The sequence below is a fragment of the Manis pentadactyla genome, chromosome 6 (genome assembly GCF_030020395.1).
Source record: "Manis pentadactyla isolate mManPen7 chromosome 6, mManPen7.hap1, whole genome shotgun sequence".
NCBI lineage: Eukaryota > Metazoa > Chordata > Mammalia > Pholidota > Manidae > Manis > Manis pentadactyla.
Genome location: NC_080024.1, coordinates 4,386,082 through 4,408,258, shown reverse-complemented (window position 1 = coordinate 4,408,258; position 22,177 = coordinate 4,386,082). Strand labels below are relative to the sequence as shown.

At 45.6% G+C, this 22,177-nt stretch overlaps 1 protein-coding gene across 12 annotated transcripts in view; it reads left to right on the top strand.

Annotated features, from left to right (window-relative positions):
- AGAP1 (ArfGAP with GTPase domain, ankyrin repeat and PH domain 1) overlaps positions 1 to 22,177 on the top strand; it is a 523,790-nt gene that overhangs the window by 352,928 nt on the left and 148,685 nt on the right. For 8 of the 12 annotated variants that reach the window (XM_036901061.2, XM_036901059.2, XM_036901062.2 and 5 more), the window contains one exon: positions 19,298 to 19,456. The exons of 3 other annotated variants lie outside the window; for them this stretch is intronic. In XM_036901061.2, the coding sequence (XP_036756956.1) occupies positions 19,298 to 19,456 (159 nt within the window). Of the gene's footprint in view, positions 1 to 7,858; positions 8,612 to 19,297; positions 19,457 to 22,177 lie in introns of those variants that run through there. One more of the 12 variants, XM_057503397.1, reaches the window with a different exon arrangement.

Sequence of the window (22,177 nt, the reverse complement as noted above, 5' to 3'; positions counted from 1 at the left end):
TGCTTTTTAATTCAGGATCAGAGAAAGCTAATGTTGTCTCAGGTAGATGTGTGTAGAATTCCTGGCCTTTGTGTGCATTTTGCAGGACATTCAAAATGTCATGGTTCATTGTTGCCTGGGAGCCTTTGCGGATGATCACACTCTGGCTTTAACCTTCCCGTGGTTGCTTGTCAGAGAAAAGGCTTTAAGAACTGCTTGAGTCCTACTAACGCAAGCAAACTCCTCAGTATCGGGGATGCCTTCAGTTGTCTTCTCCAGCAAAGTGTCCCTTTCTTCTTTCTGACCTATTTACAGTCTGCAAAATAAAATTCTGTTCTTCAGTCATTTCTAGCATATAATCTCTGCTTCTTAAAGATGCTGCATTTTCCCCTTTCTGAAATGTTAAGTGCTTTTAAAGAGGGAAGGTGCCCACCCCTCAGTTCTGTGGCATAAGTGACACTGGTTTTATCACAGAGTGATAAAAAGAAGCCAGAATTTGGGGTCCTGGGTTCTTCTGCACGATGCCAAGTGGTATCGGGCAGGGAACTCAACTGTGCTTTTTCCACCACGTTAGGCTGAGCTTTTCTGGCCTGCGCATGTCACCAAGGTGTGGTGGCAGGTGAGACAAAATCTAACAATGTGCTGGGAAACTCATAAAGTATAATACAAGCATCAGCTGTTACATTGATCAGAAGGAAACCAGGCTCTCTGCTAACAGAGACAATTCACTTTAGAAAAGTGACAAGGTCTCTTGTGACCTGCTGACCTTCCTTCCAAGACATACATGAAATTCCCTTTTCAGGATGGTGTGCTAATTCTATGGGATAGGAAGGGAGAAAAGAAGTGACAAAGGAAAAGAAAATTTCTATAATAAATGAAAAGCTCATGTCTTTATTACTTTGTGTTTATGCATTTATTTTTAAAAATATGTATTTGACACTTTTTCTGTGCCAAGAATTGTGTGTGCTGTGGCTATGGAGTCCCTGACCTCCAGAGCTTTTATACAAGGCAGTCATCTTGGCACCAGATCATTTCCTGGTTCCTGTTCTAGGCCATCACGTCACTTCTGTCCATTTGTTTATTCAAGGCAGCAGACTGATGGAATTTCTAATGTGTACCAGGCATGGTCCTGGGCCCTGGGGACACGGAAGATCAAGACATAATCCCCACCCTCAGGAATCTCACCCTCTGGTAGACCAGTAGATGCAGCGCAGTGGAGCTGGCTGGCACAGGGGTGCGTAAGGGGGCGTGAAGGCCCAGCGGTCATGCGATCAGTTTCTTCCCCAGGAGTTGGGCCGTGTGCCAGGGCTTGGGACAGGCCTGTGTGGGGTGTGAAGAAAGGATGGGAATTTGCCAGGCACATAGAATGAGGGAGCAGCCCTGATGATTCGGACAGGTGTTGGATACGTAAGGCTTGGAGGTTTAATTTCTTGATCTTGAGACTTGTTTTCCTTGGAGCTCAACCGCCACTTGTTATCCCAAAGAAAATGCAGTGTTGGATAAATAGAAAATACAAAATGACAGTAAACCCAGTCACATCCTACGGAGCAGGTTATGTCTTGGGCCTCGGCGAAGGGAATGAGTGTTTAGTGCCCAGTGTCTTTCTCTCTCAGACCCTTGCTGTTGGCCCACTGGGAGGATTTGGGGCACAACTGAAATCCCTTTTCCATGGTCACCCCCTCAGGTGATAACAGCACATCCTTTCAACCCTGTGCCATGTTGATCCCCCTTGAAGGCAGCCGGGTCGGTTTTCCCTCTTCTTTGGATCACAAGTAGGGGTGTGTAAGTGGGGCTGTGACATCCGCAGGAGCACAGGACCACTTTTAGGGAAGGAAGTGCCTCATGGTCACAGCAGCACTCGGGTGTGGCAGCCTCGTCCAAGCGGGCAGGTGCTGTCATCAGCTGGTGTCTGGGAAGAGTGACCCTCTAGTCCGTTGGCCATGGAGTGCTCGCTCACGTGAAGCATTCCAGCACAGCAGATTTCATGTGCAGTAAAGCCAGTGATGGACTTGTAAAATCAGTATAATTTTGGAGCTCTTCACCAAAGAAGTTAATGTGCCATTAACCTTACTCTTCATTCTTGACTTATTTGAACTCTGCTCAAAATTTTGTTTTGGAGCACTGCATAAACTAGAAATGTTTGTTTCTTTTTATTCCTTTTCTTTTTTATTCATATTCTTATCTCAATTTATTGAAGTAGGTAAGGTTTTGTGCCTTCCTTTCTGGTAACTTTACCATTTATATAGACCTGATACATGCATGTACCTAAATCTTTGTGCGTAACACTTAGTATTGTCTAAGAGTAAGTGTCCATAAGTGAAGTGACTCAGTCAGTGGATGTAGACATATGTAAGATTCTTGATACATATTTCTAAGGTAATTTCTAGAAAGGTTTTATATAAAATACTCCTCCTTCAATGAAGTGAGTGGATTTCAACCCCATACACTTGCTAACACTGCTATAATCATTTTTAGAATCTATGCTAATCTGATAAGCAATAAAAATATTTCATGCTTTATTTATTTGGATTTCTTTAATTAGTAATTAGGTTGAGCCTTTCATATTTATTGGTCATACCTATTTCTTATGTTGTAATTGTTTAGATGTATCCTTTGTCCATTTTTGCACTGGGTGCTTGCTTTTTTCTTATTGATAGGTAAGAACTCTTTGTATATTAAGGTTATTAACACTTTATAATTTATTTTGTGTATGTTACCCCAGTTAATTACTTTTTAAATTTTATGGTCTTATTTACATATAGAGGTTTCCCCTTTTATAACATATAATCAAGTCATAAGTCTTCATCTCTGCAGTTTCTACTTTAGATATTTAGAAAGCCTTTAATAATCCTGAATCAGACCACAATTCATATATATATGTGTGTGTGTGTCTCTCTGAGTTTTGCAGTTTTATTGTTCTTTTTCCCTTTTTTTTTATACTTAATGTCTAATCTATCTTTAATTTGTTTGGGTCTTTTATATGCAAAATATCTAATTAAACTTTTTACTCAGATAGTTGTCCTTTCTCTCTTTGTTGGACTGTTTCTTTTCCCTGTTTATTCTATTTGTTGTACCATTAACTCATTTAGTCAAATTAGCTATGTTTCTGGACTCGTGAATCTGTTGTATTGACCTGTTTCCACCACATTGTCTTACCTTATGTGGATTTACCACATTGTCTTAGATTTATGATACAGTTTATATCTGGAAGCATAACACAGTTTAATAGTTATGTTTTATTTTATAGTTTTTCTTGGCTAGTACTACCCATTTATTTTTTTTTCAATAAACTTAAGATAACTTGAAACCTTCCCCTTCCCCTTAAAAATAATCCCACAGTGAGTCTAATTGGCATTGCTTTTAACCTGTCAATTAATTGTGGAGGAACTGACATCTCTACTATATTGAGTTTCTGATCATGGTAAATAATTTTTTCCCTATTTATTCAAACTTAATATGTATCTTTCCATAAACACTTTCCTTCATTTAGATCCTGAATGTGTCTTTTTAATCCATTCTGTTTGTTTATATGGGGGGAGGGTGGTGTATCTATTACATCATCTCATTGGTAAGAAATAAGAGACTCCTAATTTTCATATTTTTCATATCTATCATCTTATTGAACTCTTGGTAGTTGGAATAACTGGATATTTTTTCTTGATTTTCTAGTATATAGGCATAATACATTGCATATTTCAAATTTTAAAATGCCTCACTGTATGTCACATTGACGTTTAGTTTCTACCAACCGGTTTAATGACTTGGCTGCCTTATTGCTTTGCTTCCTGTTCCGTTCACTTACCATCACTGTTGAGTCTGCTGCGTGCCCAGCTCTGGTGAGTGCTCTGGAGATTTGGGGAGACAGTGCAAGACCCTCCTTCCATGGGGTGGAGGAGGCAGAAGATTAAGCAAACACACAAACAAGACCACTGGAGCTGGTATTCAATGCTAATGGAACAAAAGCAGCAATTGGATAGAAAATTGCTGGTGGTGGGGTGGAGTCTTAAGTTATTCCTAGTATTGGGGAGCGGTTTGCCAGCCCTGGAATGTTGGTTGCATTTCACACATAAAATGCTGGAAATGTGATGATCTTAATGTCCAGTTTTGCCATGGACTTACAGAAAAGGGGGAAGGACACATTGCCAAAGTAGCTATCTTGTGTACTGATAAATGACCTAGTCTCATTTGGGGGCTTGCAAGTTAACCAGAGCAGAAGAGCTGCAGTGACAGTGGGTGGCTCTGTGCTCCATTGGGCAGCTGTGGTGTGTAGGCAGAGGGGGCTGAAGGACACATTCAAGAAGAGCTGGCCAGTGGTATCCTTGCTACCAACACCACCCAGAGAGAAGCAGCTGGAGAGGGCACAGCTCCTGATGTAGATGCTGATGCATGAAAGAAAAGGAAACTCAGATTGGGATGCTCAGATTCTGCACAGTCACAGGGAAGCATAAATAAATGGCAAGGAAAGGCAGCGCTGCCCATGAGGGACATGTCTGAAGTGTGCCTGCCTGCTCAGCATGTGCCACACACCTGCTCAGTCTGCAGAGAAAGCCCCTGCACCTGCCTGCCAATCCACATGCTCTTATTCATAAGTGTGAATGGACACCCAAGATGTTTGTGAAAACCAACAGTAAAAATGTGAAGGTCTGTGATAAATCAAAGGACAGCTGATCCTAGAGAAAGGTAATTTGCAGTAAAATAATTTAAGAGGAAAGCTAACTGTTATCATCAAAAAGATTTAAGAGATTATTGTATCCATAAAAGGAAACAAAAGATTATGAGAAAAACCTGGGGAGAGAGTTCTTGGAAATTTAAAAGTTTTCAAAAATTAAAAATCCAATAGATTGGTTAAATACTATAAACAATATGGCTAACTTGGTAATCAAAGATATAACAGAAGAAAATATACTAGAGGTGATGAAGGACATGCCAGTGTCTTCCCATCTGAAGCGATAAGTATCAAGTTGGATGAGAGAGGAAGCTATTATACACATAAACAAAATCCCCCCCACCCCCACAAAAAAAGAATCCAAGATAGAAGAGTGAGATTATCTACCAGGGAAGAGAACTCTCATGGACTATAAACTTCTCTCAAGAGCAACACCACATACTAGAAGACAATGGGAGAATCCCCTTCTAAGGACAAATAACTTTGAAGTTAAAAGCCTATGCAGAGCCAAACTATTATCTCAAGTATGAAGGTAGAATAAAAGACATTGTTAGATGACATACAGGGATATAGAACATTTCTTTCTCAATGGTTTTTTGAAAAAGTTACTTAAGCATCTACCCCAGCAAAAAGTAAAAGAATCCAAAAGCTATTTATCTATTCAGGACTGGTTAAATTCCCTTCGCCATTACATCTTCCCCATCCTCCAAGGTCACACACTCCGCATCCCCATGGCAGTGCCTTCCATTCCTGCTCCTTTGGCATAGAATCTGCGTTGTCATTCTAATGGAAAACCACCAAAAGCACATTTTAGAGACCCTACCCAACTGTAATTTCAAATACATTTCCCTGGAAGGTGGTCAAAAATATTTTCTGACGTGAGTGTTTGGCCAAGCTCGTTTGGAAGAATTATATCCACATATGACTGAGTGCAGAGTTGTATCAACTCTGACAGTTACTTTGACATTTAAGTAGAGAACAGTAAAACGTAATGGCTAGCGGTTGGGGCTTTGGAGTCAGAAGCACTAAATCGAATCCCATCTCTTCCATCCTAGGACCTTGAGCAGGTATCTCTCCAGACCTCAGCTTCCTCTGTAAGATGGGGAGAGTCGGTACCACCATTCTTGTGAGGATAACACACACTGCCTTTCCAGAGCTTGGCTCAGGAGACTCCGGAATTGTATCAAGAATCCATCAGAATGATTGTGCTTATCACTGGTGAAGAAAAAGAAGAAAGAGGGGAGAGAAGTTGTTTTTTAATTCATTTGTTAAATGCCATAAAGTGTTTGTTTATAGAGCCTTTGAGTAGACACAATGGTTAGACTTAAGAAAGTCACGCCCGCTGTGGACAGCATCCCTGCTGGCAGGAGAAGAGCTCCTCGGGACCTTGCGATCTCCGTAGGGTGCGCCGCTCCAGTTCGGGGTCCCCCCATCTCTTTATTCCCATGTTGTCCGTATCTCATGATGACGATGTTTTGTCTGAGATGACAGATAGCTTGTTTCCCTAAGAGGTGTCTTTGTTGGGTATTTGGAGCCCTGAATATGTTTCCGTCCCTGCCGGATTGATGCTCGGACCTTTGTAAGGGGAAGCCCTCCCCCTTCTCCACTCCCCGCCCCCCGACGTCGGGCCCCCCGCGGCTTCGCGACGTGAAAGCCGTCGGGGGGTGGAGGCCGGTTTTCTGGGGTGGGGGGCAGGGATCTCAGTGCGTTTTGAGGATCGAACCGCCGCTGCCGTCTGAAGTCCCGACCATGCTGTTTTCCTCCACACTTCAGTAATCAGGACATGCAGCAAACCCATAAAAAACCAAACTAATAGCATGAATATTCAGTGACCTAGAATACTAATTATTGTCATGAATATTAATGCGATCGGACTTGCTTTCTCCTCTCCTCTTTCTCCCATCCTTTCTCTCTCTCTCTCCCTCTCTCTCTTTTTTTTTTCCACTTAGCCGGCTCTAAAGATGGGTCATAATGAGAGCATTTAAGAGGGAGCGCGCTCCGCCGTGACAGGACTGGGGTAATAAGGAGAGCTTGATTAACGCGGTGCACTTGGGGGGGAGACGAGAGGCTTCGCGTGGGCCTGTTCGGGGGAGGCGATGAGACACCGGCGGCTCTGCCGCTGCTCCGGGAGATTAATGAGGCCTAAGAGTGCATTAGGAGCCGTGACAAAGGTTTGATCTAATGGGCTCAGTCATTTTTCCTTTGAGTGACAGACGCACAGAAGTAATTGGCTGTGCAGAATGGCAGCTCATTGGCGGTACTTAAGGATACATTATCCCCGTTGTGTGGCCCGCAGAGGCTGTTTATCAAAACTGCTCACACTGCAGACGCCGAGCTGCTGAGCTGCTGTTACAGTGGTAATAGCTATTAAAAAAAAAAAATAACGCCACATCAAAACTAGATCCGTTGTTGTCTCCTAGAAGCAAAGTTTTCTTTGTTTAGTTTCAAATGGTCTAGAAAACATTTGAATAACTCCAGCATGTGTTCTGAGTACTGAGTGAGCTGCACCCGATGCATGTGTCTGTCTGCTCCCGGGTCTCAGGACACGGGCCCCCTGGAACCTCAGGGCCTTGGTCTCCCATTAATACCCCACACTTTGGACTTTGTGGGTCACTGGTCCTCTGATAGGTACATTGAGTGCTTTTGCTAAACACCCTTGTCGCGACTTGGTAGAACACTTGGAAACAATAACCTTCCTGGTTGAGAATTATTTTGCTAAATAATAATCCAAAAATCAGTATCATGTGACATCTACTTCCATAAAGCGGGTTTGATTGGAGTAGGTTTGGATGGCTATTTAACAATTCATTATTTTTAGGGAAAAAACATAAATACTGTGTGGGGTTTCTCTAAGACTAAAATTTCTGGAAGTTAGCTACATCCGAAATTAAAAGGACACTAAAATTATTATTTTATTCTTAGAAGAGCTGGGGCATTTTTAGCTATTATGGGAAATGCATTCTTACTGTTGGAAGTTTCTGTATCTATACATTCCTCCCACTGAGATTTAGGCAAATGTGTGCTATCGTGTTTCCATCATTAAACTGTAAGCTCCTTGAGGCATAGACCATTATTTCTCTTTCTTTGTTATCTACTCCTGCTTTCGTGACCTAGCAATTATTTTTTTCATTAACTGAACACTACTGAGTATTGCCCATCATGTAAAATGTATGTGGTAAATATTGAGGATAAGTATTGTTTGGTTTCTTTCAGATCACAGCTCCTCCCTTTTAGCATTCTGTGGTCAAGATCACTGGGGTTCAGTTCAAATATAAATCCAAATCATACTTTCCATTTTAAGGAAATCTTCAATTATTTGCAGTCTATGTGGAGTGTTCTTTTCTGTAAGAACTGACAAAAGCTCCTCGATCCGTGATGATTTCAATTGAAAATATAAGAGGGATGTTAGAGGCACTGAGCTGTCCATCTCTATGGCAACAGATATCCCTGTAAGTAAATAAAAGTTGGTTTAGAAACTTGCTTTTCCCCTGTCACAAGTGTGAAAAATAGTGTCCAGCTGTTGACATGACATGTTCAAGACCAGGAAAATAGCCAGAGTGGGAAGAGCTGTAGGAAAGAATAGGATGCCGAGAAGGTACCTCGGTAAATTGTCCCCATGGCCTTCAGGAAGCCAGCTGCCTGCTGGCCTGGGCTTTGCCTGGAACCTGAGTCCTGGGAAAGGGCCATTCTGTGACCTAGCCCAGCCCATGATTGGCCAACTTGCTACATTTCTGTTCCCATGTTGGCAGAGTAGAACTTTCCAAAGTAGTCGTGATACTTGCTATTTCCGAACTCTGTGGCCCAATGTTTTGTAGTTAACACTCATGCAGAGAACATTCATCTTTCTGGAATATTCCTAGTGAGGGCAAGACCTCAAGACGTCCTGACCCTCAATCAAGCAGCCCGCCTTCTCTGTTGAGACAAAAGATGATTTAATGAGGACTGAGATGGAGAGAAAGAAGTCAGGTGAGCACTTCCGAGGGTAAACTGGCTTCCTCCTGCCAGGGATTAGAGTTTGGTGGCAGCCAGAGAGATCTGCCCTCCCAACCGTGCTGCCAAGGAAAAAGGCTTTTTAAAGATGGGACTATTATGCATGGGAAAAGGGAAAATAAAATAGTTGAAAGCCATACCTGAAGTGTAATTCCAAATGGGAACTGGAGAATGGTATGTGGACACCTTGGACTTTATATTTTATAAAACATCAGTACATGGATGCTATCATCTTACTACATTGCTTACAAGGAAATCCTTTGTCTTACTTTCTTTTTGTGCAGTGTTGCCATACCTCATTATCACTGTATTGTCATATAAGCCATACCCATATCGTAGCTAAGCAAGCACTATATAAACACTGCGGAGATGAGGCATAAGTGAGCAGTATGAAGGTGCTGTCCATGAACTCGGCAGAATCTGGAGTAGCAAGTGTTCCCTAGGCAGATAAGAATGTGCAGGATGAGTTTTGCAGGTATCATACTTGTAGTGATCAGTGTGCCAAATAGCTGGAAAAAGCAGTCTGTCTTTGGAAAATTTAAGCATATTTCTAAATATAGTCACTTAAATGAGACCATATCTTTTGATGTGCTTAATATTTTCTTCTCAAATTGTGCCCAGACCAAATTATGCCCATCTCCCAGGTGGAGCAGTAACCCAGCAATGGGATTGTAAGCAGGTCACAGGTTCTCTGGTGCACCTTTCCTTACTAGCAGGTTGTGTCATTTATCCATCTTTTGCATCCTGTCCCAGGTACATGATTTATTTATTTCATTCCTTCTATAAACTGTACCTTGGACAGCTTTGGCATAACCATAACAGCGTTGGCATTTTGGAAGGCTGAGTGTGGTAGGAGTTGTCACTGAGCTGTCCCAAAGCTAAGCACTCTACCGATCAGTGTAGTAGCTGGTCAAGAAATACCATCAATTGAGTGAGTGTGTAGACTCATGCAAAGTGATGGTGAGCACACCACCAAAACACAGATACGAGGCAAATGGCATGAGTGGTTTACACATGCAGAGACACCTCCACGAGAGAAACATAAGAGAAACGTTCAGACCTTTTAGTTTTTTAAAGACAAACAAAATCAGCAATATCAACATTTCGATTTTGGCTAAAAAATAAACTGTAGAGAAAAGGAAAACTCGTTATTGGTGAAATTAATAACAAGTATCTTCAGAAGCTTCCCAGTTAGAAAGTGCTTTACTTTGACCCTTAATATTGACCACATGGGGCATCTTATCAGCATCACCATTAGTATCACCATTTCTTCATCAGCATCTTCGTCATTATTATCAGATCCATTTTAAAAATTCTGAACTGAACTGTCTCAAGATACCCAGGTTCCATCTTCTTCTAGCCCACATATCATGAGTCAAAAAGATGTTAATGCTGTTTGATCCTGTAGTAACTCTTCTGGGATTTTGTCCTAAGGAAAAATCTAGAGTAAATGATGTCCTTTGTGGTGTTGTTTATAATAATGAGAAGTCAAAAACAACCAAAACTATCCAGAAGTAGGACTATCTCAGTATAAATTGTCTACATCAAGTCAGTACAATTATTATATGAATAATCATATATAAAATAATTCATACATAAAATTACTATGGAGATTATGGAATAACATGAGGAAATGGCTAGGAAACCATATGAAGTCCCATCTCTGTGTTTATAAGGAAAGAAAATGTAAGTTTATGTTCAATAATGAGTTGATCTAGTACATGAGATTTTGCTAGACATCTAATTTACATTATTTGTATGTTATTTGTATATCTGTATAATTTTGCAAGATAAGTTTTAAGAAATGTGTGCAACAAAGTAAACTCCCATTTTTTCCTCCCTGGGCATCACCATCAGAACAGGGAGAAATGAGAGTAAAATGAGCTATTTCCACATTTTAGGAAATCACCATGAACTGTCTAATTCCAGGATTTTTTGTTTGGAGCATGGCCATGATGTTGTATTTAGTAGTGATTAATTTTCTGTTATAACTGGGTCTGGACTCTGTGCATTCTTTCTTCTCTGGTCAGCATACTGCAGAAAATATATACCAAAACAACATGTAGTAGTCCGAGAAACACAAGATTCCTGTGTCCAGTTAGATGTGTTGAATTGCACTCCTTAACAAAACAAGGATCACTTAACGCAGAGCCCAGGGTGGCTGCATCTTTAAGATCCTGAGTATGTCCTTGGGAAAAAACCCTCTTAGCCTGAAATCCTGGTTGCCCAAAAGGAGGGCAGATTTCCATTGCAAATAGTGAAGCGAATGGGCCCTGCTCACAGGCACTTAAATCATTTGTATCTCACTTTTTATGGTAGTGTTGTGAATTATATTCTTTTTGGGCTTATAATTAGAGGATGGAACAGATGGTGAAGGCCTAGTTTGAAGTGATGTGGCCGTTAGAATAGCCTCTGCCGTCCAGTCCTGAGCCCAGCAAGCCTGGTTTTCCCACCACGCTCAGAGAGAGGCTGGTGTAGCTGCAGGTTTGCAAGGCAGCCCCCCCACCTGGAGCTTTTGTAGCATTTGAAGCCACATAGGAAGGAGAATAGACTTGAAAGAGCATCTCTGTGTGTTTCCAAGGGTGCGCCCTCTCAGAGGAAGCGTGAGTTGCTGTCCATCATATCCTGTGATCATGATTTTTTTAAGGAGGTTTAAAATTCCACAGTGGAAATAAATGTCCATTTTATATTCATGGGCTCATGGGATCCTCTCTGCATTTTTCCTGCCATCTCAATCAACATGAAACTCTAGGATGAATATCACCAAGAGTTGCTGTTTTTTTTTCAAGCTCTCTGACCAAAAAGTCAAACGCCAAGTCTTCTTTCCCAAGTTCAAGCCTTTGGTAAGGTCAGGTCTTGTTTGTGACGATGGACCAAAATTGGAAAGTGCAGTGAGCAAAATTTTGTATTTCAAAAGAAACGATTGTTGATGAATCTTTGAATGCTGTGAAAAGACTTATTTCAGAGTATATTTTCAAAAATCAGAGCAGGCTATTTTTTATGTAATAAGCCTGTAGCTTAAAAGAGGCGCTCTCTCTTTGATGTCATTTGGCGGATGAAAACATTCTTCTTCAATAGAAAACCAGCATCGTTTTCGTGCTCGTTTGAGATCAGTTCAGGCAACATACTGATATTCATTCAGATATAAATGCCATATTCACTTTGAAATGCAAATTGTTTAAAGAAAAATAGCATATGGTGGAGTTAAGTACCTTTTCAAATCAACTCTTACACTTTAGGGATGTAAGTAAAGCTAGAATTATTCTTTGGGAAGAATCCGGCGCTTTTGACACATGGAAGCTTGCGCTAATCAGGGCGGCCCAGTAAGCGGGCGCATATCCATATCAAGGCGATGGGGCTGAGGGCCCGTGGATTAGCATGGTAATGGAGCCGCCCCCTGCTAATCAGAGCCAGCAGCCAGCTGATCCGGAGGGGGGGGGTTTGAGGAACCACTGTTTCCGAGTTCAGAATGGGCCAGGTAGTCGACTGAGTATTTCATGGTAGTGCAGATAATGTTTGGAGAAAAAAATGCTGAGACAAATACCCAATAGGTCCTTTTGTGACCCCCTTCCTGCAGAAGCCAGCTTCTGATAACTGTGCAGGACCAGGCCACTCTGAGACTTAAGGCTGAAGAGGCTGTCTCCTTGCCCGACTCGGCCCTCTCTTGCATACCTCCTGACCCGACCTGTGCATTCTCAGACCATTCAAGTGACTTTAGTATTCTTGAGGGCCGCAGGTGAATTTTATTGATACACAAATAGAAAGTGCAGAATCCCAAGTTACAGCTAACTGCACATGTGACCAGCATGCAGATCAAGAAGCAGCAGGTGGCCAACAGACCTGGAAGCCCTTAAGGGCCCCACCCTGTGATTGGCCCCACATACACGCACACACTCACAGGGGTAACAGACGTGTCATTGCACACCCATACAGCAGTTTGCCTGTTTATTTTGAGCAGATGGATGGGATCCTAACAGCTGGCAGTCTCGTATTTGTGATGTCCATCCTGTTGTGTCAGCGGTTCGTTCATTCTTACTGGCATTGTAATATTCCATCACGTGGATGGCTCTGCCATGGGGCACCCACCGTGTGTGGACATTTCAGCCATTTCCAGTTGGGGGCTCTTCTGAATAATGCTGCTGTCAACGTCTTGTACGTGTTTTCTGGTCAACATGTCTATGCATGTCTGTAGGATTTTAGTCTGGAGGGATGTGAAAGAAAAAGGAATCTGGGAAGAGAGAAAACGTAATGGACTGTTCTAGGAGAGTTTCACACAGGAGGGTCAGTCAGAAGAGCAGTCAGCCCTGGGGTGGTGTAAGGAACCCTCTTTCCACACTGGCCTTCATAGAAATGGCTGTGGTTCCAAAGCCTAAACTAAATCTTCAGTGTGGTAGGAAGTCCATCCCGAACCTTCCAGCAGGTGTGGTCTCCCAGCCTCTTGTACCATCTCGTGGCTCCTGTGTTCCTCAGTCTTGCATTTCGGCCACATGCAGGCTTGTCGGATACCTTCCCCTGGAATAGCCTGGAGCTTCCCTGAGGGCGCGACTCTGTTCCCTTCACTGCCCAGCACAATAGGGGTTCAGTGCGGAGACAGCGGTCTCGGAGGTGGGTGTTAGGACTGGTGGAAAGCTCCGTGCGGGGTCTGACTTTTCCCTCCCTGCTCACTAGCAGGCTGGCCTGCCCGTTTCCTGGCTAGTGACGCCAGGATCAGGACAGGACAGCTGGTTGCTCGACAGCTGGTTGCTCAACAGCTGCACCAGTGGCCAGAGTATGAGTGTGGTGTGCCGTCCCCCTTAGGGACAGGTGACACCCACAAACACGGTGGGTTGTGTTACAGGAGAGGAATCCCCCCAGTTCAGGAAACCCCAACCTTTTGCAATGGGATGCAAGCAAGCCCACCCAACCCTTACCCTGGAAGGCAGTATTACTCTCCCAGACAGCACAGAAATCTGTCCTCTGGAGGAAGATATTATCTTTGTCATCCACATCTGTCACCATACAGGCATCCCTGAAAGATAATCCATAACAATGGGTCCCCGTTCCTGTGGCACAAGACGTGGAGAAACATGAAGTGCGTGGAGCAGTCTGCCAGTGGTGGGGTGGGGTGTGCCGGGGGCCCAGGGAGAATGGAGAGCACCCCCTCCCCTCTCAAGGAGGTCACAGCTCTGGCACTCATCCCTGGGGAAGGCAGGGTGTCCGCTGGCTTCCTCACAAGGCCTCATGTCCGTTTCCCTGGCTCAGAGCTTCCTGTAACAGGTCAGAACCGATCGGTGGACCTTCCTCCTCACTCTGACAAAGGGGACGTTCCAGTCTGGCTTTTAGACTCTCTTCTCTCTAGGCAGAGACAGACATGCCTGCAGAGACTGGTTTCCTGCCATGGGCTGAGCCTCCTCATCTCTTAGATCCCAGCATTGGATCTTATTTCTCAGCCTCACTAGTGAAATTCTGCAGGTATATGTTTAGGTGTTCACCTGCTGGGAGGAAGCAGGCGTCTGTCCCTCATCACCAGGGCCGTGGGTCGCGGTGGGGCTCGCTGTCACGTGCCCCTGAGGTGTGGTCGCATCGGCCCAGGGCACTCACACCTGTAGTCCTGCTGGTGTCTGTGCCTGTAACTCCAGTTCTGCCGGCCGCCTTGCACTTGAGACTCTAATGGCTGGGTAAGTAAGAGGGCAGGTCTGGTCTTAAACACACCCGTTTAGCAAATCAGGTATAGGTGTAAAAATCTGATTTCATTAATCAACGTTGCAGCAGCCCCAGAGTGAGGTGTCTTCAGTGACTGTTGGCAGCCTTTTCGGCTCTCGACCCCAGCCGTTTAGCCCGACGGCCAGGAGGCCCGTCTCGCCGACCTGCCACCTCAGGCTGACTGCCTGCCTGCCCACCATGAGGGCCCACGGATCCTGACCTCAGGGTCCTCAGCTCTCTGGGAGTCAGGTGAGTCACGGCTTCCTCCAGAAGGGAGAGCTTCAGGTCCTCAGCCTTTGTTAGTAACTTACTAATGTGAAATGAATTGCCATTTGACAAAGGATGCAGCCCTACAGTACTTTGAGAGAAAATAAATGATTTTAAATGTAGCCTCTGCCTTATATATGCTTTAGAGGTAGTTTCCAAAGTGGTGAAAACTCCGTGTGGTAAGACTTAGGGCAGATGTTGCTAAATGTGTACCTATAAAAAACTAGAAGCAGGGACAGTATTGCTTGACCGGTTCATTAGTGGTATTTATTCAAGAACAGAAATGAAATTACACATAAGCCTTTCTGTGGAAGGGGGGAGGGGGGTAAAAATAAGCATGAGAAATTGGCAAAAAATACTATAATTAGATTATAATACTGTATAGTTACTTATCATATTCATGGAACATTTGGGAGTAGTTGGTTTCTTTGATAGATTGATTGACTCAAAGTACATTGACGAGCCCCCGAGTGTGACCCCTGGCCCAGGGCTGCTCGTGCTCGGGTGAACTGCTTCCCTGGCCACAGTAAGCCCGCAAGGCTGTTGCCGTGGTGTCAGGACCGAGTCTGGACCGCTGGTCTGCCTCCAAGTTACAACACCTGTCTCCATGTATTTACACGTAGAGGCAAGTACCTCCTGTTCGTGGACCTCCAAACTATACGTTTAGGGCAAAAACAGTACTTCTTACCCTTTGGGACACTTGTTTTGTTTTCAGTTCAAATGTATTTCTACTGTCATCACAGAAAATGCTTCGTTTCCATATGTCACAGTTTGCTTTTATTATTTGATTTTCAGAAGACTTTTAACTGAAGTTAAAATAAAGTGAATGAGTATAAGCAGAAAAGAGATTTGCCCTCTTGAAAGAAATCATGAATGTTTTGCTTCTGCAAAAGAGACTGCTCCTGTGCACATCTGTGGAAGATTTTGTAACTCACAGTTACCCAAGATCAGGAACTGGGTGGGCAGGTAATCAGGTGAAGGGGGCCGGGTGGAGGGCAGGTGTGAGCCTTGGCCGCTGAAGTGTGGATTCTGGGAATACAGATTCAGAGACGTAGTCAGCTAACTGTTTCTGAGCACAAACACAGGTTCACAGCTGCCAGGTAGTTTCATTTTTCAAACCACACCAGAAATCCCAGATTTTTAGATGAAATCTCCTGAATTAATTCTGCTTTAAAAAATGAATCATGTCCCACTAAGTGAAAATGCACCCATGACCTCAGCCAGTCTGTGGATCTGTTTTAACATTTTACTTGTTTGTGTGTCCACACAGACACATTCATTTGGCCAAAATTCCATGCTGTAGTTTCCCTTTACTCCAGTAATTGGGGTGGCGTGGCTGGGGGGAGGCCTTCACAGGCTGGGGGGTGCCAAGGTTCTCCTTCTGAAGGACTCTGCAGAGCTGTTTTCGGGTCTTGTACAGATTCTGCCATCAGTTGCCAGGAGCACGTGGTCTGCTGGAAGGCTCTTGACCCCAGAGGCCCCATTCCATTCCTTGGGGATGCCCTCCGGAGCCGAAGCCCAGAGCCTCCCCACCAGCAGCTTAGTGCATTCGGTTTATGCTTGAAATTTCATTGGACAAACAGCTAGAAGTTTGAAAACCAGTGGACCAGCCTCAAAACTATGATCAGCTTCATTGCAGTTTTACATGAGTACGTGTGTTTTCAGAATCTGCTCTCCCCTTTTCCTGCAGTGGATGTGTTGCCCTGAGTCAAATAATTTGTCAGCCTAAGAAGAGCTCTTTGTCAGATCTCTCTCCATTTGAACTTCCACGTGCTCCGTGTCCAAAGTTCAGATTGACTTGGCTGTCCTGTGTGGGGGTGACTGTTCCTGGAGCTTTGTCTCACGTGGGCAGGGACAGGCGCGATTTGCCTGTTGAAGGAGGTGTATCAGGGTTTTTAGACCAGTCTTCCCCAGGGAGCCACTCTCCAGGGAGAATGCACACCGGAAACGGCACAGCACACGTGGCGGTTGTGCTGGATCATCAGCCCAGAGACGATGGGCGGACAGGCATTTAGTTTGGTTTTCAGGTGTTTTGGCTTCGTGTGCCTAAAGCGGGTATAAAATGAGGTTTCGTGTATCCCCACACCCTGATGACTCATCAGGGGACAAGCGGGCACACTAGTGGGGAAAGAATCATGTGCTTGCCATGTTCACCGAGTGGCAGGTGTCCCTACTGGCAGGAAAGGTTGGGGCCCTGGCGTGGCCGCCGTGCGGAGAGGTCACAGCTCACCTGCATCCTCATGCTGTTCCCCCCCCTCCATCTTTCCTTTCCCCTTCCACCCACCAGTGCCCTGGAGCCTTTGTCTTTGGGCATTCACACAGTGAAAGCAGAGAGGACCTTGGAGCCCCAGGGGGTTCTGGGTAGGCGCCTCCTTCCAAGTGCATCCTGAGTGGTGGGTACACGGGATCGGGGTCCCCGTGGGGAAGAGAAGCCCTTCTTTACAGAGGGACAAAGACGTGGGCAGAGAGAGGCCAGGGGATAGTGTAGTGTGGGGCCAGGGTTGGCAGGAGTGGCACTGGGACCACCGAGGCACAGCCACCCCAAGGCGACCCTCTGGGGGAGCCCAGGAACACACTCCAGGAGCATGTGCCATCACCTTACACTCCTGCTCCCCATTGGTTGAGCCCAGTGGGAAGCCAGAGGTCCTGGAGCCCGTGGATGCAGCCCCAGGGAGTGCCCTCCTCAGAGGGGAGCAGGATGGAGAGTGGTGGGAAGGTGATGGACGCAGTGCAGGAGACCCGAGCCAAGCCGGGCTGCCGGCTGGGAGGGTGCCATCTTCTCAGACACCCTCCTGCTGTGGGTTCTGAATGCCTTGTTACTGCTGGGATCTGACTGAGAAGAGGTGACTCAGAGGGCAGCTAAGAGTGGAGAATGGGAGGAGCGTGTGGTTGTCCCTTAGTGCCACCTCGCTGGCCCTGGGGCAGCTCCTTTGTGCCCGTGAGGTGCCATGCACCTGGCCCTCCTTCCCGGGCTGCTGGGAGGATCAGTCCCTGAGCAGGCGCAGGAGCACAAGCCGGTGCCGTCATTCAGGCTGTGCGTGCTCCCAGGTTTGTGCCGTAGCTCCAGCCCCACAGTCGGAACATCAGGACCTCAAGGAAGGTGGTAAACTGGCACAGCCCCTGCCGCTGGGCAGGGGAGCCGGGATGGGCTCCAGCCGGAAGAGCCTCCCTCCAGCATCTTTGCCATCAGTGATCCGTGGGGGTAAGGAGCTTCAACCATCATCGTTTAGGGGTCGTGGTTATTTCCGGTTATCCACGCCCTCTAGCAGGTCCGCTCAAACGTTCCCCTGTGCAGGAATTACCTGCAGATCTTACTAAAGCAGGCCCGGGGGTGCGGCCTGGAGGCCTGCATTTCTCGCTGCCAGGCACTGCTGCTGTTGGTCTGAGGACCACACTTAGGAAGACGGTGGCCCTTCCTAGGATGCTGCCCCCAGCTTTCCTCCAGAATTGGGTCGACCTGCCTGTGAATCGTTTCCCTTATGATATTTAAAATGTACCCAGTTCAGATAACAGCACAAAATCAGTATTGCTTTTTACATAGAAATGTATTTTTTAAAGCAAAACCCTTCTTCTTCATTAATCGGCTGTTTGTTATATTGCTCCCGTATGCATTTCAGTTCAGTAGATGGTTCTGTAACTTTCCAGGGCCCCACAGGATTACAGCAGGGTCAGTTGTTGGTAGTAGAGCTCTGGATTCCTACCTCTGTCTGCTCACCAGAATCACCGGAGTGCTTTTGAAAACGTGTGTATTCTTTCAAACCCCAGTCCCAGGCCTTCTGAATCAAAATTTGAATTTTTTGAAACCTTTATTTTTAAAAAGCTCCACAGGTAGTTCTAGTAATTGGCTCTATTTGGGAACTATGAATACAGTCTATATATTAAAAATCTTATACTATGAAAGTCTTCTATTAAAACAATCGAGAGCTTAATTGGTTCTAAAGTAAAAAAAAAAGAAAGAAAAAGAAACCTAATACCTTTGAAGATCTGCATGTAGACCTAACAAACTAATTCACTAGCACCAAGGTATGATTGGCTGAGCTTTAGAGAAAGACACTTAATTATGTTTTTGAGTCTAAAACTGGTGTGACCAGATAATCATTCATTTTGATGCTGAGCAACTGATTCAAATCATTAAGTATACAGTGGAATCATTTTTCATCTCCATCCATGTGCACTACCAAGTTGCTATGGTTATTTTAGTCTTTTCAAGGTTAAGAGTAAACTTACTGGCTTCAGAGCCTGCATTTCCTCTGATGTCTCTTGTAGGAACTTTGATTTGTGTTGATCATAAAGTGCAGCTTCACCATGAAAATAATCCTCTGGCACCAATCGGTTGAGTCCCAGTTGGCGATCATTTTCACGTCCATGGATCTGTGGATGCAACAGGGCTCCTGCCGGGCCTGCCAGGAGTGTTGCTTTCCCCAAAAGTGGGCCTTCACCTCTGCTCGCTGGCGAGGTGCTGCTTGCGGCCGTGTCTTTGTTGAGGACTGTTGTGTGCAGGCTCGTTGGCACAGCTTCCCCATGCACCCTCCCACCCGCTCCTCTCTTGTGCTCTCCGGTGTCGTTGTGTGTGATGCTTCCATTCTCCACGTGGGCAGGACGACCTCTGTGCCTGGGCCCGCTGTGCAAGCGCTTCGGCCCCGTAGACTATCCAGTGCTGGCTTCTGGGGTCTGCAGTCCGAGGTGGTGTTCACCTGACTTGTTTATTCCTAGGGAATATCACTAGTGCGTCTGGGTCTCAGATGGCAAGCGGCATCGGCCTGGGCCCCTTCGGCAGCCGACCGGACGGCATGCAGCAGCGTTCCTGCTCCGTCTCCAGTGCTGACCAGTGGAGTGAGGCTACGGTCATTGCAAACTCGGCCATCAGCAGCGGTAAGAGAGGGTGCGGCCCCACAGACCCACGGCCGCCTTGCAGACCTTGGTCATAAGCCCAGGTTGGACGCACCACCCCAAGCTCTCTGCACCCCACTTGAAGTGTGGCACCTGCAGGGTGGCAGTGTCAGTGGTACATGCCTGGCCTTTCCTCTGGCGCATTTGTCCTTGTTAGGCTGTCTGCCCATAACATCTCTCTGGTGCCTCTTGGTGCAGGGAGGAGTAGATGTTCATCCCCACTTGACAGATGCACAAACTGAGGCTGCAGGTGGAGCAAGTGGCTTCCCCAGGGTCACAGGACAGGGAGGGGACAGAGAAATAATGTCAGAATTTATGCCTCTGATCACACTTCCGCACGGCCTGGCCTTTACTGCCACCTTTAATGCTCATTTTATATCGTAAGGGTTTCTTTTTTTTTTTCATCAAAGGAAAACATGATTCATTCTCCTTAGCAGCGTTCCAGGATTCCTGGTATACCCTCTAAATTATGGAGTGCTCCCTTCTCGCTTTTATTTTTTTAAGTGAGAACAGCTTCTCGCGAAGTAAGCGTGCATGTAGGCAACTCCTACCGTGAGTTGGAACACGGAGGCTGCGCTGTCTGCCTGCAACATGCTTTGCCTGTGGCATTTTGTCTGTGGCCTGTTCACCGGTATTTAAAGGAATTCCCACTGTTGTATGTCATCTATCAGACAGGGCGTTAGAGTAATTTTAGCATAATTTGTTCTAATTAAAAGATTCAGCATCAGGTCTTCCCTGTAGGCCCGCCAGCTGCTGCAGCAGGACGTTAGATTTGGGTAAATATCATCCTTATTTCTAGTTACTCCACGTTCTTTTGGCAAGTGCTGCCAAGCAGAGGCCTTAAAGAAAGACATCCCCAAACCAAGTGAGAGGGGGAAATTCAGTCCATCGAGGCAGCTCCAGAGGGGCCGCAGCAACACGCGTCTAGAAAAGCTCGTGGCACCGCGTATACACAGCCAGGGCTCCTTCCACATTCAGAGGAAAACGCTGTGCTGGGTAGCAAACATCTGCCTGCAGCCTCTCGCGGGACCCCTTCAGGCGGTCTGCCTGTCCTCGGAAATCACAAGGATGCATTGAGAACCCCAGGGAAGGGGGGTCTGAGCCACTGTAAATTGACCACCTAGAGTTTCTCCCCTTGGAATGGGGCATCCAAGCCTTCACAGCCACCACCCGCCCGCCAGGTGGCTGTGGGCAGGCCACCTGACCTCCGTGAGCCCCTCTGTCCTTTCCTGATGCTTGGATGCACTCTTTCCTCCCTTCCTGGTCGTTAGGTGTAAAGTGCAACACCTGGACCGTGGCTTCTGTAACCGCGTATCTGCTGTTGTTATCACAGTTACTCTTTTTAGGAGGCACAAGCAGTTCACATAATTATCATCAAATACATTGAAATGGATTGATTTTTTCAGTTGGTATTACCAGCAGGCTGGGTTTATTCTGTGGAGCCCCCATGTCTGGGGGTCGGGGTGCCCCAAGCTGGGCCTTTGCAGAGCCTGCTGCATACACACGACCTCAGCCCCGCCTTGTCGAGCTGCAACCTTCCGAAGCTTTCCTCCTTTGAGTAAGAGTTGTTGAGTCACCGACACAGCCTGATTAGAGCAACAGTTTTTAGTGCTATGCCTTAGGGCTATGGGACTTATATTTGGGAGGGGGGATTAGAAGAACAAGTGCCTGAGAGAGACCATCACCGGAGTCTTTGCCTCCCCTACACTCAGAATATTTTTATAGAAGAGGCACTGGAAGCAGCATATTAATCTAAAATCCTTTCTAGACAGATTTTCTTTCTGCACAGTTAACTCTTTGATAAAGACTCATTAGTTAACTTTCTCCTGCTTTGTAACTCTGTGCTGGTTGTGCAGACACAGTGGGTGCTTCCAAACTGCCAGGTCATGAGGCTCTGTTATTTTCAGAGCCTTGGTTTGGTTGGAAGTGTCTTTCCAGAGAAGCAGATTGCGTTGGTCACTTACACGCATGTTTATAGTCCCTCTGAGAGACTGAGGTCACCGGCATGTGAATGTGGCTTTTAAATTTACAAAGAGATTTCTCAAATATTAATGCCTCAGGAATCCATTCATTCTTCATTATATAGCATGTTTGTTAAAAACTAGTTAGGATCCCTGACACCCCAGAGTTTGAACCCTGAATGCAGGCGGTAGGAAACACGAGTCTGTGCCCTGGCATGAGCCTGCTGGGGGATGTGGGTGGAGAACTTGGAACAGTGTGGGCTGACATTGTGCAGGTACTTTAAAGGCTGATAGTTAATCAAGGAAAATTTCCCAAAGAGAATGAAACTTGAGCAGTGCTAAAAGAACCAGATGGACTTTTTTTTTTTTTCTGTGCAAAACCACAGGAGGAAGTTATTATAAGCATTGAGGCAATTTGGACAAAGACACAGAGAAGAGTGAAAGGGAAAATGGACCAGCCGAGGGGGCTGCAGTGAAATGAAAGGTGTCAGTGGGCGTGCAGCAAAATGAGGGGAGACGAGAAGAGACGAGCATTAAGAGGTCAAAATTGCGAAATTAATCATCATCTTATTTTAGGACTTAGAACTGACATTTTCAATAGCAAAGATCCAGAAAAACAACAGAATTCCGTACAGGAGCAGGACTCCTCAGATGTATAGGGACAGACACGAAAATACAGGCACGATATATATATACTTCCTGCCTATGTTTTCTTAAAAGTTGATGGATATGTTCCCCCAAG